Source organism: Nilaparvata lugens, chromosome 14, assembly GCF_014356525.2.
Source record: "Nilaparvata lugens isolate BPH chromosome 14, ASM1435652v1, whole genome shotgun sequence".
In the NCBI taxonomy this organism is placed as follows: Eukaryota; Metazoa; Arthropoda; class Insecta; order Hemiptera; family Delphacidae; genus Nilaparvata; species Nilaparvata lugens.
The window spans coordinates 6625452-6642677 of NC_052517.1; the positions used below are offsets into that span (position 1 = coordinate 6625452).

The 17226-nt window shown below is 35.4% G+C and overlaps 1 protein-coding gene across 1 annotated transcript in view; it reads left to right on the forward strand.

The window, feature by feature from the left end:
• Positions 1-6822: 6822 nt before the first annotated feature.
• LOC111044760 overlaps positions 6823-17226 on the forward strand; it is a 42705-nt gene continuing 32301 nt past the window's right edge. Inside the window, exon 1 of the mRNA XM_022329978.2 lies at positions 6823-7231. Coding sequence (XP_022185670.2) covers positions 7165-7231 — 67 coding nt within the window. The 5' untranslated portion in view covers positions 6823-7164. The remainder of the gene's footprint in view (positions 7232-17226) is intronic.

A 17226-nucleotide genomic window follows, 5' to 3' on the forward strand; every position in this document is an offset into this window, starting at 1 on the left:
TGGGGAGTAGAGGGATGAATAATAGTAACATTTTTGTAGAAGTTTGTCTCCATCTTGTTGTTGTTTTAGGGTAGTTTTAGTTTTTGTTCATGCAATCCGATATGGTTGACTTTTGTATCTCCATAGGTTTGTGTGTAAGTGTTTTGTACAACAGTGAGGTCCACGTTATAATGGATGGGGAGAAAGATAGGTGAACAGCGTTGCCGATTCTCTGCCTTGCCACTACCTTCTAAAGACGGTAGCTGATACAGGTTTATTGATGTAATGTTAACTGTTCATTCTCGTTTTAGATAATCAATTATATTTTATTACACAAGAAATTATATTTTTTTTATTATTTCATAATGAAATTTCATAATTGAGCATCAGAGCAAAGCGAGAAAGAGATAGCGCTAGCTGAGATAGAGGATAGATAGATGATACCGGTTATCGGATGTAGGCCTAATATTGAGTGTTCAATCTTGTGTAGAATAATCAACTGTATTTTATTCATCGAATTGTTTTTTTCAAAGAGCAAAATATTATGATGAATTTTCATGATTGAAATTGAGCATTTTTTTAATTAATTATATTTCTACATTGTTGTTAAAAGCGATCTGATTACGTTGAGAGCTTGAAAAGTATTTATCATTTATCATTTATCATTTATCATTTATCATTTATTCGTGGACATAATCACAAATCATATAAATATGATTAGGAAGGAATTATCATATTGTTGAAAAGTTTAGCGCTATCTGCTTTGTTGAATTATAGACAAAGAAGAAGAAGAAGGAGAAGGAGGAGGAGGAGGTTGAGGAGGAGGAGGAGGAGGAGGAGGAAGAGGAGGAGGAGGAAGAGGAGGAGGAGGAAAAGGAGAATAGGATAAGGGGGAAAAAGATATGGTGAAGGACAAGCATTTGGTGTACGAGGAAGAATATGAGGAGGTGGAGGAGGAGAAAGAGAAGGTGACGTATGTTGAGATTGATTGATTGATTGATTGATTGATTGAGTACTTTATTTATGTAGATTACAATATATACTGGCTTATACACTTATATACAATAGCTTACAATACAGCAACATTATAGATGAATTTACATAATATAGACTAAGAAAATAATATTGAACTGTATATGATATGAAAAAGCAATTTGTAATATAATAACTATAGATAATAATCATTGTTATGCATCTACATAAATTGGCGGAGCTTTGGACATATCAATGTCCATTCTTTGGGAAGATATTTAAAAATATCCTCCCCACTAACTCTCTACCAAAAACAATGAGAAGAATGAGAATGGGAAGGAGAGGATGACGTGGATGAGGAGTAGGAGGAGGAGGTAGAAGAAGAAGAAAAAGTAAGAGGAAGAAGAAGAAGGAGGAGGAGCAGGAGGAGGAGGAGGAGGAGGAGGAGGATGAGGAGGAGGAAAATAAATTTGAAGAAATGTAAGGTGAAGGAGAAAAATCAGGTGAAGGAGGAAGAGGATGATGAGGTGGTGTAGGAGGTGAAAGATGAGAAGGAGAAGGAGAAGAATAAAAATAGAAAGAATGAGAAGAAGAAGAAGAAGGAAGAAGAAGAAGGAAGAAGAAGAAAAATAAGAAGAAGAAGAAGAAGAAGAAGAAGACAGAAGAAGAAGAGGGAAAGAAGAGACGAAGAAGAAGAAGACGAAGAAGAAGAAGAAGAGAAGAAGAAGAAGAAGAAGAAGAAGAAGAAGAAGAAGAAGAAGAAGCAGAAGAAGAAGAAGAAGAAGAAGAAGAAGAAGAAGAAGAAGAAGAAGAAGAGAAGAAGAAGAGAAGAAGAATAAGAAGAAGAATGAAAAGGAATTTGTACGGTGAAGGAGAAACATTGGATGAAAAAGGATGATGAGGAAGAGGAAGATTAGGTGGTGTAGGAGGTGAAAGAAGAGAAAGAGTATGAGAAGAAGAAGAAGAAAAAAAAAGAATGAGAAGAAGAAGAAGAAGAAAAAAAGAATGAAAAGGAATTTGTATGGTGAAGGAGAAAAATTGGATGAAAAAGGATGACGAGGAAGAGGAAGATTAGGTGGTGTAGGAGGTGACAGATGAGAAGAAGAAGGAGGAGAAGAAGAAGAAGAAGAAGAAGAAGAAGAAAAAGAAGAAGAAAAAGAAGAAGAGGAAGTAGAAAAGACACTGAAAAGCTTCTAAAAGCACGGGTATCAGTAGTTCATTATCTTGTTTGGAAGTCCATCTTCATCATTTCAAACTAAACATGTCACAAGCCTCAACATTCCCTCACTCCCTCTCTATCCCTCATTCACTCTCTCTCTCTCTCTCGAACTATGCCCACTTCAAACCCAGACTCTCTTATCTTTTCTCTCTTCTTCTATTATGCTTTTCTCTTTTGTGTTACCATTCAGCAACTAGACAATAACAGTGAACTGAAAGTAGATATATCCATCCTTTCATCTATTGTTCACATATCCTGGCTTTAATATACCGTATAGACTCCTAGACCGTCTAGGCGCCAGGTCTAGGAGTCTATAATAGTAGACTATAGACCAATGTACCTATAGCGAGGTCCACGTTATAATGACAGTGGATAAAGATAGAAGAATAGCGATGCCGATTCTCTGCTCTGCATTTTTTGGTAGAGAGTTAGTGGGGAGGATATTTTTAATATTCTTCCCAAAGAATGGACATTGATATGTCCAAAGCTCCGCCAATTTATGTAGATGCATAACAATATGATTATTATCTATAGTTATTATATATCAAATTGCTTTTTCATATAATATACAGTTCAATAGTTATTTTCTTAGTCTATATTATGTAAATTCATCTATAACTTTGCTGTATTGTAAGCTATTGTATACAAGTGTATAAGCCAGTATATATTGTAATCTACATAAATAAAGTACTCAATCAATCAATCAATCAATCATTAATTAATCATATTTCTACACTGTCAAAAACATAATTGGTACCGTTGTGGACCTAGAAAAGGATAGTACCACCGGCTTTGTCGAATGATAGACAAGGATAGCAAAACCAAAGTTGATCAAATACTGTCATTATAACGTGGACCTCAATATAGATGTATTCTATAATGCATACAGTTTCTAGAATACTAGTAGTTCTGTAAACAGTAGACCACGTGCTCAGTAAGTTACATTGACCTGTTGTTATGTTTTCTCAAAAATTAATAAATAATTTACCAATTTGAAATGTGTAGAAAGAATCCTAAATAAATATAGAGCTTTCTGTCCTATCGTACCGTGACGTGTCGTCCCGGAATGTGAGTGTGAGCGCTGTTATCAGGTCTGGCTGCAACTGTCTACAACGTTGAAGGAAAGATACAATTTTCAAGATGTTCGATGTTTTTGAACGGGTAGTATTATAGTCAACTGTCTACTAACGTTGATGGAAAGATACATTTTCAAGATGTTCGATGTTTTTGAACGGGTAGTATTATAGTCCACTAGACAGCTGATTTATGATGAATTCTATAGTCTGATTTTGGCGTTTGAAGGAGGCTCCTTTTTCCTTTTATATTATCCTTGAAATGCAAAATTTCCAAAAACCTTGTATATACGTCGACGCGCAATTTATAAAGACACATACCTGTCAAATTTCATGAAAATCTATTACCGCGTTTCGCCGTAAATGCGCAACATAAAAACATATAAACATTCAAACATTAAGAGAAATGCCAAACCGTCGACTTGAATCTTAGACCTCACTTCGCTCGGTCAAAAATCACTTCACTTCTATGAGCTACCTTTGTTCAAATTAATTGACCGAACGTAGTGAGGTCTATGTTCCAACTCGATTTTGCTTTTGTCTGTCTGTATGTGACGCGATTACGGCCAAACGCGTTGATAGAATTCAATGAGATTTGGCAGGAATATTCCTTTTTCAACTGCGCGTCGATGTATACACAAGGTTTTTCGAAATTTCGCATTTTAAAGATAATATGAAAAGAAATGAATTCCTCCATACTCTGATATAACTATATATATCATCTACCTTGAAGATAGGATCAATCAGACTATAGAATTATTCATAATCAATCAGCTGACAAGTGGATTATTCATTGCATGCATTACACAGATGTCTGGCCGTGTCTATTTCTATAAGGTAGGGCTTCAATATTTTTTTATGATGCGTGCCCATCAGTATCAATATTCTCACATTTGAAAAACAAATTCAATAGGTAATTGAAAATAAAATTAAAATTGATCTAATGTTGAATGAAAAAGACTGAGAAATTGTCAAAAACCACAGATTTACAGGCTTAGGTATTTAAATTTGTGGTTTTTTGACAATTTCTCAGTCTTTTTCATTCAATATGAATAATTACCACAATATCAACTTCTCAACTATACAGAAAATGATTAAATGAACTGAATAATGCCGAAGAAATTATAATATTCTTGATTGAAAAAAATTTATTTTAAAATAGTTGAGAAATATTTTCATCAGATGGAAAGATTATCACGGAACTGGATAAATTGTCATATGATATACAAACTCAAACGTGGACTGAGTTTATTAACATAAGTGAGTTTTTGATCTTGGAGAAAACAAATAACAGTTTTTAAGAGTAGATTATGATTCAACTGAATCAACTAGAACAGGTGACATCAGACACTTGTGGATGAGAAAACTGCGTGAGGTCTACTGTTCACAGAACTACTAGTCTATACTATAATAAAGGAAACAACTTGCTTATACACGTAGGGGATAGGAAATTCACGAATGACGCATCATCACGTCTCAACTACTCAACTGATTTACTTGAAATTTTGCGTATAGATTCTTAATTCACGGAGGATGGTTATAGGCCTATTTCAAATTCTTTAAGATTTCAGTAGGTCTAGTATCAGCTCGTCAAGTTTTTAATAAGATCCTTGCGGAGCACGGGTTAGGTCCTGGCATGGAATAAATAAACCATAGTGTTCTCCACTCTGTGGTCCTAGTTTTCAATGAAAAATCCATTAATCCTCTACACTACAAAGAGATTGAAAAAAAAGATATCCACGACAAGATATCTGCATTCCTTATGAATAACAATCAATATGTATTTATCTATTCAACCAATGAATTTCACCAGAGTTCATTTTTGTTTATTTATTTAGACAATAAATTTATTCCTAATTTATCTCCCGCAAAAACCTCCAGACATTCATTGATCTACCACTGAAAATATCCGACGACGTTTTCGTTTTCGCTCTCTCTCTCTCTCTCTCTTCGTTTATCGACTTGATTGGCGGATAAAAAACGGACAGAAGAAAAGATAAATGGAGGAGATAAAATGGTTTCTTTTTCTCCGTTTCACAGTCAAAAAGGAGCCGAAGCCTCAAGCCTGACCTGAATATTTCCGAGAACCTGATTATTTTAAAGGTGGCGCCTGGTCTGAGGCACACGTTGTGTTGGTATAGACAGGAAGCTCGCTGCATGATACGGAACGGATAGCGTTGCAAGTTGGATGATACAGAAGTTTTGGATAATGTTGCAAGTAGTAATTGATACAGAAGGAACATGCAGGAATTCGGATTGAAATGTAATGAAAAGGGAATCCTTAGACTAGTAGTTCTGTGAACAGTAGACCTCACGCAGTATTCTCTTCCACAAGTACCTGATTGAAACTATAGACCTTATGGAAATACAGCAATAGACTGGCTTCTCCACACATCTGTGTAATCACTTGTCAGCTGATTTATGATGAATAATTCTATAGTCTGATTTTTACTCTAATATTGGCGTATGAAGGAGGCTCCTTTTTCCTTTTATATTATTCATGAAATGCAAAATTTCCAAAAACCTTGTATATACGTCGACGCGCAATTAAAAAAGGAACATACCTGTCAAATTTCATGAAAATCTATTACCGCGTTTCGCCGTAAATGCGCAACATATAAACATATATATAAATATTTAAACATTCAAACATTTAAACATTAAGAGAAATGCCAAACCGTCGACTTGAATCTTAGACCTCACTTCGCTCGGTCAAAAAAGGAAATCCTTATTTAAGACTAGCAGGAAGCCCGTGCTCCGCAAGGATCTATTTTAAAACATTACTAACTGAAAACTTGACGTAATAAAATCTTGAAGAATTGAAAAAGGTCCTCGGTTAATTAAGAATCTATATGTAAAATTTCAAGTTTATCAGTCCAGTAGTTCAGACGTGATGATACGTCACAGGTACTCTGAAAAGACAGCTTTTCTGATTGGCTCTCGTGAGATTAATGATTAAAATTTAACCGGCTTTTGTGCAACCGGCACAAAAAGCCTTATAGTGAGGTCGACGTTATGACAGTACCTATTTGATCGACATTGGTGTTGTTATCCTTGTCTATCATTCCACAAAACAGATAGCGTTATCCTTCTGCAACGTTGCCAAATTGGCTTTTAACAATGTAGAAGTATAAATGATTAACAAAATATTCAATCTTAATTATAAAAACTTATTATCAGTGAAAAATATTTTATCTTGACGATTGAAATATAATTGATTATTTTAAACAAGGATGTGCAGTTAGTTAATATTACATCATGAGATATACCGGTATCAGCTACCCTCTATAGAAGGCAGTGGCAAGGCAGAGATTCGGCAACACTGCTCACCTATCTCTTTCCACTGCCATTATAACGTGGACCTCACTATAAGCAGAGCTTATAAACTGAAGTACATCGAAAATGTTACATTAATTCGAGTCTTAAAACTAAATTTTTCACTCCATTCCAGTAATTTGTTTTGTATCATAGAGAAGATACGGAACATTGGTATGTATCACGGTGAGCAGATCTTTATGCAAGGCTGCCTCGTGGATTTTGGCTCTCCTTCCTGTCGGAACAAGAAAGTTTTTCAGTCGTGTCTCAGACGTCTTGTAGGTAGGGTGTATTTATTTCGTGTTGTGCTCCAATTTACAAATTTGATCATTTCTATCAAATTTGTTTAGTGTACCTCTAGTAAATCTACAAAACAGTAGTTTACCTACAAATTCAGTTAGATTTCGATTATGTGCGTGGCTCAGAAACGTGTCTCACGGTGAAATTTTGTGGTTATGTACTTGAGAATAGTTTGTAACCTAGATAGTTTTACAGTGTTTTGATTTGATGTAGTTTGTAATTTTAACAAAACTGTTACAAATATGGCGTCTTTTCAACATTTTGTGTTACTTTTTGTTAGCTGTTGTTTGCTAACTTTTGTTGAGAATGGAAAGGGGTGATGTCTTCGGATCCTTGGATATGGATAAGGGCAAAACGTTTGGAATTGATGAAGGTAAGGATTTATTCATTCATTCTATTAATTCATTTATTGTACAAAACAATAATTATAGTTAATATTAAATACTATTTATTTATTGATATGGCTTTTATCGGCAAAGAGATCCTTTTGGATGTTCTGCCTTGCCGTATTACCCAATGTCATTTCCTATTTACACTCAAGTTTATATGTTACTTCTAGCAGATAACCCGTGCTCCACAAGGGCTAATTGAAAACTTGACAAACTGAAAAATTGACGTACTGAAATCTTGAAGAATCTAAAATATGCCTATAACCATCCTCGGTGAATTGAGAATCTATATGCAAATTTTCAAGTTAATGAGTTGAGTAGTTGAGACGTGATGATGCGTCATTCATGAATTTCCTATCCACTACGTGTATAAGCCAATTCTTCCATTATCAATATAATAGATGTGTTGGCTTATTCAAGTTTTCTCATCAAAAATTTACACTTTCACTTTATATTAAACAATATAAATACTATGGAGTAAAAACTTGACTGAGCCTAATATTGATTAGACTATTTAGATTTAGACAAACCAGTCTCAAATTGAAAATTATTATACTATCCGATATTGGACACAAATTTATGAAGTGGAAGAAAAATTGATCATCTTTTTGGACCAGTATAAAAATTTGGGGGTTGCAACTCTGCATGTTTGTCTCAACATCATAGCAATCAATGAATTTTGTGTAAAATTGGGTCAATGATAAATTGAATTTATTTTTAAAACTTCCGTCTCATTACCTACGCACAAGCCTCGAGATTAGATGGGCATCACCCTCAGCTAAACAGATACTGTTCCATACCCATGAAACAGTAATTAAATAAAAATAGTTAGTGCCGGTTGCACAAAAGTCGGTTGAAAGGCTTCTCTGATTGGTTCAAATGAAATTAATCATGATAAAAATTTATCCGGCTTTTGTGCAACCTGGCCCTAGTAATTGAAACTCTTATTAAATGCAAACCTTTTATTAATACACAATATAGAAACGCAGTATTCATAGAAAATTGTAAAATCAAGTTATTTTAGTTGACGCAATAATTACTTGATCCAGCAATAAGTAAAATGTCTCATCTATACAGGTGTAGGTAATATAGTTAAGTGACGTCCCTTCGGTACTCCCGTTGGAAGGGTGGCTGCTCTAGGCCAGCTCCACTAACTACTCCAGCACGGGGTAAAAGCATATGGAAGGGTTTCTTTCTGTGTTGATAGTTGTTACAAGATTCAAAATCACTTCCCTTGGTTCGAAATACACCTAAAACTACTGTAAGTTAGTAGGCCCATTCATTCCTCATCTTCCCGCTCGTCATACAAGCACAAGTCTAGGACTGATGTGGACATCATCATCTCTGTTTTTATCCATGTAGAAGCCTATAGTGAGATTAGCGTTATAAAGTCAGTGGAAATGATAGGACACCATTGTTGCCAGTTTCCTCTTTTATATTAGATAGCTGTGATTCCTTTCCTACTGAAATCTTGAAGAATTGAAAATAGTCCTAAAGCCATACTCGGTAAATTAAGAATCTAAAATGCAAAGTTCCAGGTTAATGAGTTGAGTAGTTGAGACGTGATGATGCGTCATTCGTGTATTTCCTATCCCCTACGTGTAAAAGCCAAATCTTTCCTTTATTATATATTATAATAGATAGATGAATAATCTGTATTGAAAGTAGATACTCATATCTAAATTTAGGTCTATATTCTAGACCTGTATCATATTACTACTTATCAGTATTGAAATACTGTAGCATAAACTGTTAATTGGCATTTGAATAATCAGCCATATTCATCTAAAAAAATACTTTACAGACGATAAATTTACTATAGGTTAATCATCATTTGAATAATCATCAATTTCCATCTATAAATACTGTACAGGCGATCCTTATAACTATTTGAATTCATATATTTATGTGATATCTTCATTCAAATGTATAGACTATAATATGTAGTTGCAAATTCTTATAATTGGCATGATATTTGTAGATGTTATTCGAAGAATCATAGCATACCCTTTTATCTTTATTGAGAGACAGTTATATCTTCATCACTATCGTATTTTCATTACTATCTTGATACAGTATCTTCGGATATAGGCTACATTGATACGCGTATTCATATAATTGGCACGATATTTGTATATTAAATGGATCGTACTCTTATATCTGTATTGAAAATCAGTTATATCTTCATGACTTTCTTGATATATTCATTCAAATATCTATATATATAAAACCGAAATGGCACTCACTCACTGACTAACTGACTCACTCACTCACTCACTCACTCGCATAACTGAAAATCTACCGGACCAAAAATGTTCAAATTTGGTAGGTATGTTCAGTTGGCCCTTTAGAGGGGCAATAAGAAATCTTTTGGCAATATTTCAACTCTAAGGGTTGTTTTTAAGGGTTTAAAGTTCGTCTTTTAGCATGTATATTCTTCTTCTCCCAATCTCTTAATTATAATTGAAATTTCCATATCATATGTTACTATAGAACTATAATCTAGATACAGTACCTCTTCGAAACAGTTGTTAACTGGCAACTAAATTAATAATTTTGTCAGGTTGGCATTAAGTTGAGTTGATTTTGTTAGGTTGGCACCAAGTTGAAGATTTAAATGCATTTATCGCGGAAAATTGATTGGGCACTGCTACTTCAATCCTGGGAATATTATATTACTAGCCGTCAGGCTCGCTTCGCTCGCCATATCTGTTTAGCCAGACGTTTAGTCTGGACCCCCGACTGGATTGTCCTAATATAATATGATAAAAATGAAAAAATGCAGGCGAGCGAAGCGAGCCTGCTGATCTCATTCTTGGACGATCCAGTCGGAGCCCCCTGGCTAGACGGATATGGCGAGCGAAGCGAGCCTGACGGCTAGTAAATTATATGTAGATGAAAATCCATATAATTGGCTTGATATTTACACATTGATATAATCATACTCTTATAATATGTATATCAATATTGAAAGACAGTTTGCTAACTGTTTATATTCAAGGAAACACCCTTATATCCATATCTATAGTTTTGTACAGAGACAGTGTGGTGAAAGTATTAGCTCACACTTCAAGCGTAGTCTCTCTATTAACAACTATTTATTCATTGATGAGTTATAATTGGCAGCAATACCAATTTCAAATTGAATGCTGTAAATCACCCCGAAGACTTCTGCTACTGCAAATATTGACAACAGGGTAAACAGCTATAGTGAGGTCCACGTTATAATGGCAGTGGAGAAAGATAGGAGAACAACGTTGCCGATCCTCTGTCTTGTCAATGCCTTCTATAGACGGTAGCTAATACAGGTTTATTGATGTAATATTAACTGTTCATCCTCGTTAAAAATAATCAATTATATTTTATTAAACAAGAAATTATATTCTCCAATAATTTCATAATGAATTTTCATAATTAATATGAAATATTTTGTTAGTTGATCAGTGATTCTACATTGTTAAAAGACGATCTGGGAACAGAGCAAAGCGAGAAAGAGATAACGCTATCCGCTCTGTTGAATGATAGACAAGGATAGCAATACCAAATTCAAATTGAATGCTGTAAATCACCCCGAAGACTTCTGCTACTGCAAATATTGACAACAGGGTAAACAGCTATAGAGAGGTCCACGTTATAATGGCAGTGGAGAAAGATAGTGGAACAACGTTGCCGATCCTCTGTCTTGTCAATGCCTTCTATAGACGGTAGCTGATACCGTACAGGTTTATTGATGTATATTATTAACTGTTCATCCTCGTTAAAAATAATCAATTATATTTTATTAAACAAGAAATTATATTCTCCAATAATTTCATAATTGATATGAAATATTTTGTTAGTTAATTATTAATTCTACATTGTTAAAGACGAACTAGCAACAGAGCAAAGCGAGAGAGAGAGATAGCACTATCCGCTCTGTTGAATGATAGACAAGGATAGCAATACCAAATTCAAATAGAATGCTGTAAATCACCCCGAAGACTTCTGCTACTGCAAATATTGACAACAGGGTAAACAGCTATAGTGAGGTCCACGTTATAATGGCAGTGGAGAAAGATAGGAGAACAACGTTGCCGATCCTCTGTCTTGTCAATGCCTTCTATAGACGGTAGCTGATACCGTACAGGTTTATTGATGTATATTATTAACTGTTCATTCTCGTTTTAAATAATCAATTATATTTTCTTAAGTAAGAACTTATATTCTCAATAATTTCATAATTAATATGAAATATTTTGTTAGTTAATTATTGATTCTACATTGTTAAAGACGAACTAGCAACAGAGCAAAGTGATTGATTGATTGATTGAGTACTTTATTTATGTAGATTACAATATATACTGGCTTATACACTTATATACAATAGCTTACAATACAGCAAAATTATAGATAAATTTACATAATATAGACTACGAAAATAATTATTGAGCTGTATATGATATGAAAAAGCAATTTGTAATATAATAAGTATAGATAATTGTATTGTTATGCATCTACATAAATTGGCGGAGCTTTGGACATATCAATGTCCATTCTTCGGAAAGAATATTATTAGTGAGAGAGAGATAGCGCTATCCGCTTTGTTGAATGATAGACAAGGATAGCTATACCATTGCTAATCAAACACTGCCATTATAACGTGGACCTGTAGTTAGATGTAATTTTACTGTCAGAATTCCTTGTGAATATCAGTGATGATTGCTATTCAATCAAAGTTGACAGTTTCAATGTGAAACTCAGTGTAGTGACGTGCATACGCGCAATCACTGGCGTACGCGTTGTATACTACCATAGAGAAACAATAGCATAAGTAGATATCCCATGGTATAGGGCGTTTATGTTGCAACTTTTACTGTTATCTCAAGCCGATTACTGTCGATTATTGTCGATTTTTACTGTTTTTACCGGGTAAGAGTGTATGAACGGCACAATATGAGAGACTACGTGTGTCATAATGCTTCACAGGAAAGAACTACGTGGACTATCAGCTTGAGATAACAGTAAAAGTTGCGACATAAACGCCCTATACCATGGGATATCTACTTATGCTATTGTTTCTCTATGCTATAGTGAGGTCCACGTTATAATGACAGTATTTGATCAACTTTGGTTTTGATATCCTAGTCTATCATTCGACAAAGCCGGTGGTACTATCCATTTCTAGGTCCACAACGATGCCAATTATGTTTTTGACAGTGTAGAAATAGTTATTTGTTGCGCAAAGTGACAGTTTGCTGCACCGAAAGAAACGTTTACGCCTGAGCCGTAGGCGAGGGCGGAATGGTTTCTTGAGTGCAGCAGAGGAACTTTGCGCACATATTTCACATTAAGTTTTTCCTACAGTTACCATTGAATATGAAAAGTGGGTAATTATGGGTAAAATTGCCTGAAATGCATCAAATGTTTTTCTGTGTAATTTTATTATTGATAAAAACCTTAATCCTAAAATCCTAAAGACCTCGTTGTCCTTGGTTATAATATATAATAGTAATAATTAGCGCGTTGTGCTTGGTTGCACCTCTGCTCACTATAGCAGCCACAGCAGTCACTGTTACCAACTTCATTTTGATTTTGCTGCACTGTTGCTCCATATAACCTACTAAGTATTTTGCGTTGCCATGTTGCAAATCTGGAGTGCAGAAAAATTTCTCCCGCACTAGAGCGGAAAAGTGATTCTTTGCGTTCTGTAATCAGTGCAGCAATGGCCACTTTTCGCCACACTGCACAGAAAGCAGCTGTTTTCCAGTCCCTACGTAGATCTGAAAGACCTTGTTTGCAGACGACGTCAGAAAAGGGTTTCTTTTCCGGGCTAGGCCAGAAAGTTGTCTCTTTCCGGCCGCTTATGGCTGGAAACAACGCGCTAATTATTATTAATAAGTCATCCGCTAGATCGGGCGAGTGTCCACTTTCATAATAAGCTGAAGTCGCCATGATTTTAGTTCCAGTTTCGAATCAAACTAATTCGCGTCGCAACCAGTTTTATTCAATTATTTATTGTTGATTAGTGAATTCCGAATTTTCAAAAATGCTTGAAGATGACTGTGGTATTCCAAGTGAAATTTTAAAAGAATCTGAAATCCTGACTGCAAATCTTCTACCACTAAAATCAAGAGATAGGTACGATAGCTTAACGAGTATTCTTTATTTTGTATTCTTTATTTATTTTGTCAGCAATACCTGTAGTGTGGCGAAAAATATCGTTCGCACCACGGGCAAAAATGTTTTTCCAGCTCTCAATCTTTTCTAGTCCTCGGCCTACGGCCTCGGACTTGAAAACCGATTTCGAGCTGGAAAAATCTCATTTTCTGCTCTAGGTGCGAAATATACTATTTCAACGTAACTGTAGGAAAAAATAATTAATTAATTCATAGAATCGGCATCGCTATTTTTCTATCTTTATCCACTGTCATTATAACGTGGACCTTACTATAGTACTAGGATTAACGATCAGTTTAGAATATTTCTATCCTAAATAACTAATACTTCAAGTCATTTTACAAAAATAATCTTGTAATAGCTTCTCCGTGTAGATTCTGACAGTTCGTATGTGAAACTCAGTGTAGTGACGTGCATACGCGCAAACACTCGCATACGCGTTGTATACTACTCTGTCTAAAAATAGCTTCAAAGCGCCTTTGCCCATTCTGAGTTATAAAGATGACGCCTCTCAATTCATTACTGAACCAACTACACAATGTACAAGTGCAGTATACAAGGCTAATTACTTTTAAATAAAACCTCTCCAATCCGGCTAGCGGTTCATCCGACCCAGCGACCACATAGTACAAGTCCGCCGCCATCATGGTTGGGTATGGCGCTAGAGCTGGCTTCTAAAGTCTGCCTGCATGCTCCGTCTATTCTACTATGTGGTCGCTGATCCGACCATGCAGTTTCCACGGTGTCGTCTGATGCAGCTCTTCTTGGCTACCTATGTCTCAGGGAGTACCGCAGGGTTCAATATTGGGTCCCCTCTTATACCTGGTCTATGTTAATGACATCGAGAGTCACGTCAATTTCGAACTCTCTTTTTGCGGACGACACTACAGCTTTAATCACCAGTAGGATCAGTGAATGTTTGATTGATTGATTGAGTACTTTATTTATGTAGATTACAATATATACTGGCTTATACACTTATATACAATAGCTTACAATACAGCAAAATTATAGATGAATTTACATAATATAGACTAAGAAAATAATTATTGAACTGTATATTATATGAAAAAGTAATTTGTAATATAATAACTATGGATAATTATATTGTTATGCATCTACATAAATTGGCGGAGCTTTGGACATATCAATGTCCATTCTTCGGAAAGAATATTCAATATATCCTCCCCACTAACTCTCTACCAAAATAGAGAGATTGATTGATTGAGTACTTTATTCATGTAGATTACAATATATACTGGCTTATACACTTATATACAATAGCTTACAATACAGCAAAATTATAGATGAATTTACATAATATAGACTAAGAAAATAATTATTGAACTGTATATGATATGAAAAAGCAATTTGTAATATAATAACTATAGATAATAATTAAATTGTTATGCATCTACATAAATTGGCGGAGCTTTGGACCTATCAATGTCCATTCTTCGGAAACAATATTCAATATATCCTCCCCACTAACTCTCTACCAAATGACGGAGTAGTAGTGGGAAGATAAAGAACAAATGCAGCTTGATGAACACACCATGATTAAGGATTAAGGTGGACCGTGGTGAGGAGGAGGAAGAGGAGGATGATGAGTGGAAGGAGGAGAAGGTAGAAAACAAAATGAAATAGCGGCACAAATAGAGAGGAAAAAAGAAGAAGACGAACAAACTAAAAGCAGTCCTCAGTTGTTAGTTATTCGCCCTGTCTTGATGATGATGATTTTCTGTGCGGAGCAGACGGTCTCAAGCCGCTGAGAAGAAGAAGAAGAAGAAGAAGAAGTACGAGAAGAAGAAAACGCTCTCTCAGGGTACAACCCGCCACAGACCGCCCTGTTATTATACACAGACCCGCAAAAAGAACGAATATTGATGATGCAGAAGACTTTGTGGTGGAGGAGGAGGATGAGAAAGAAGGAAAGAAACAGGATATATGGGTGAGAGAGTGAGAGAGAGAAGAGAGAGAATTGATGATGGTCGGTCCTGTTGTGTTCTTGGTTCCATTAGAACAGAAGGATGAAGAAGAAGAAGAAGAAGATGATGATGATGAAGAAGAAGAGGAGGGAAGGAAATTGGATGCACGTTAGATATATATAGATAGTTAACTACCTGATGTTGTTTGCTTTGATGGTATATCTATGGATGAAATAACCAACAAGCTATTAGCTCTGATGGTTTGGCTGAAACTCAGGATGCATTCCTCTTTCTTCTTCTTCTTCTTCTTCTTCTTCTTCTTCCTACTCTTCTCCCTCTTCTCTGACTACTTCTACTCAGTCTCAACTTCTCCAACCAGTTATTGATATTTGTTTTGTCGTTTTTCGCAATTATTTCAATATTAAAAAATTGTGGGACCCAGAATGCAACCCTGTGGGAACACCTACTATTACTTCTTGTAATAGCTTCTCCTGTAGATTCTGACAGTTCGTATGTGAAACTCAGTGTAGTGACGTGCATACGCGCAAACACTCGCATACGCGTTGTATACTACTCTGTCTAAAAATAGCTTCAAAGCGCCTTTGCCCATTCTGAGTTATAAAGATGACGCCTCTCAATTCATTACTGAACCAACTACACAATGTACAAGTGCAGTATACAAGGCTAATTACTTTTAAATAAAACCTCTCCAATCCGGCTAGCGGTTCATCCGACCCAGCGACCACATAGTACAAGTCCGCCGCCATCATGGTTGGGTATTGGCGCTAGAGCTGGCTTCTAAAGTCTGCCTGCATGCTCCGTCTATTCTACTATGTGGTCGCTGATCCGACCATGCAGTTTCCACGGTGTCGTCTGATGCAGCTCTTCTTGGCTACCTATGTCTCAGGGAGTACCGCAGGGTTCAATATTGGGTCCCCTCTTATACCTGGTCTATGTTAATGACATCGAGAGTCACGTCAATTTCGAACTCTCTTTTTGCGGACGACACTACAGCTTTAATCACCAGTAGGATCAGTGAATGTTTGATTGATTGATTGAGTACTTTATTTATGTAGATTACAATATATACTGGCTTATACACTTATATACATAGCTTACAATACAGCAAAATTATAGATGAATTTACATAATATAGACTAAGAAAATAATTATTGAACTGTATATTATATGAAAAAGTAATTTGTAATATAATAACTATGGATAATTATATTGTTATGCATCTACATAATTGGCGGAGCTTTGGACATATCAATGTCCATTCTTCGGAAAGAATATTCAAAATATCCTCCCCACTAACTCTCTACCAAACTCCCTCTCTCTAAGAGAGAGATAGAGAGATTGATTGATTGAGTACTTTATTCATGTAGATTACAATATATACTGGCTTATACACTTATATACAATAGCTTACAATACAGCAAAATTATAGATGAATTTACATAATATAGACTAAGAAAATAATTATTGAACTGTATATGATATGAAAAAGCATTTGTAATATAATAACTATAGATAATAATTAAATTGTTATGCATCTACATAAATTGGCGGAGCTTTGGACCTATCAATGTCCATTCTTCGGAAACAATATTCAATATATCCTCCCCACTAACTCTCTACCAAATGACGGAGTAGTAGTGGGAAGATAAAGAACAAATGCAGCTTGATGACACACCATGATTAAGGATTAAGGTGGACCGTGGTGAGGAGGAGGAAGAGGAGGATGATGAGTGGAAGGAGGAGAAGGTAGAAAACAAAATGAATAGCGGCACAAATAGAGAGGAAAAAAGAAGAAGACGAACAAACTAAAAGCAGTCCTCAGTTGTTAGTTATTCGCCCTGTCTTGATGATGATGATTTTCTGTGCGGAGCAGA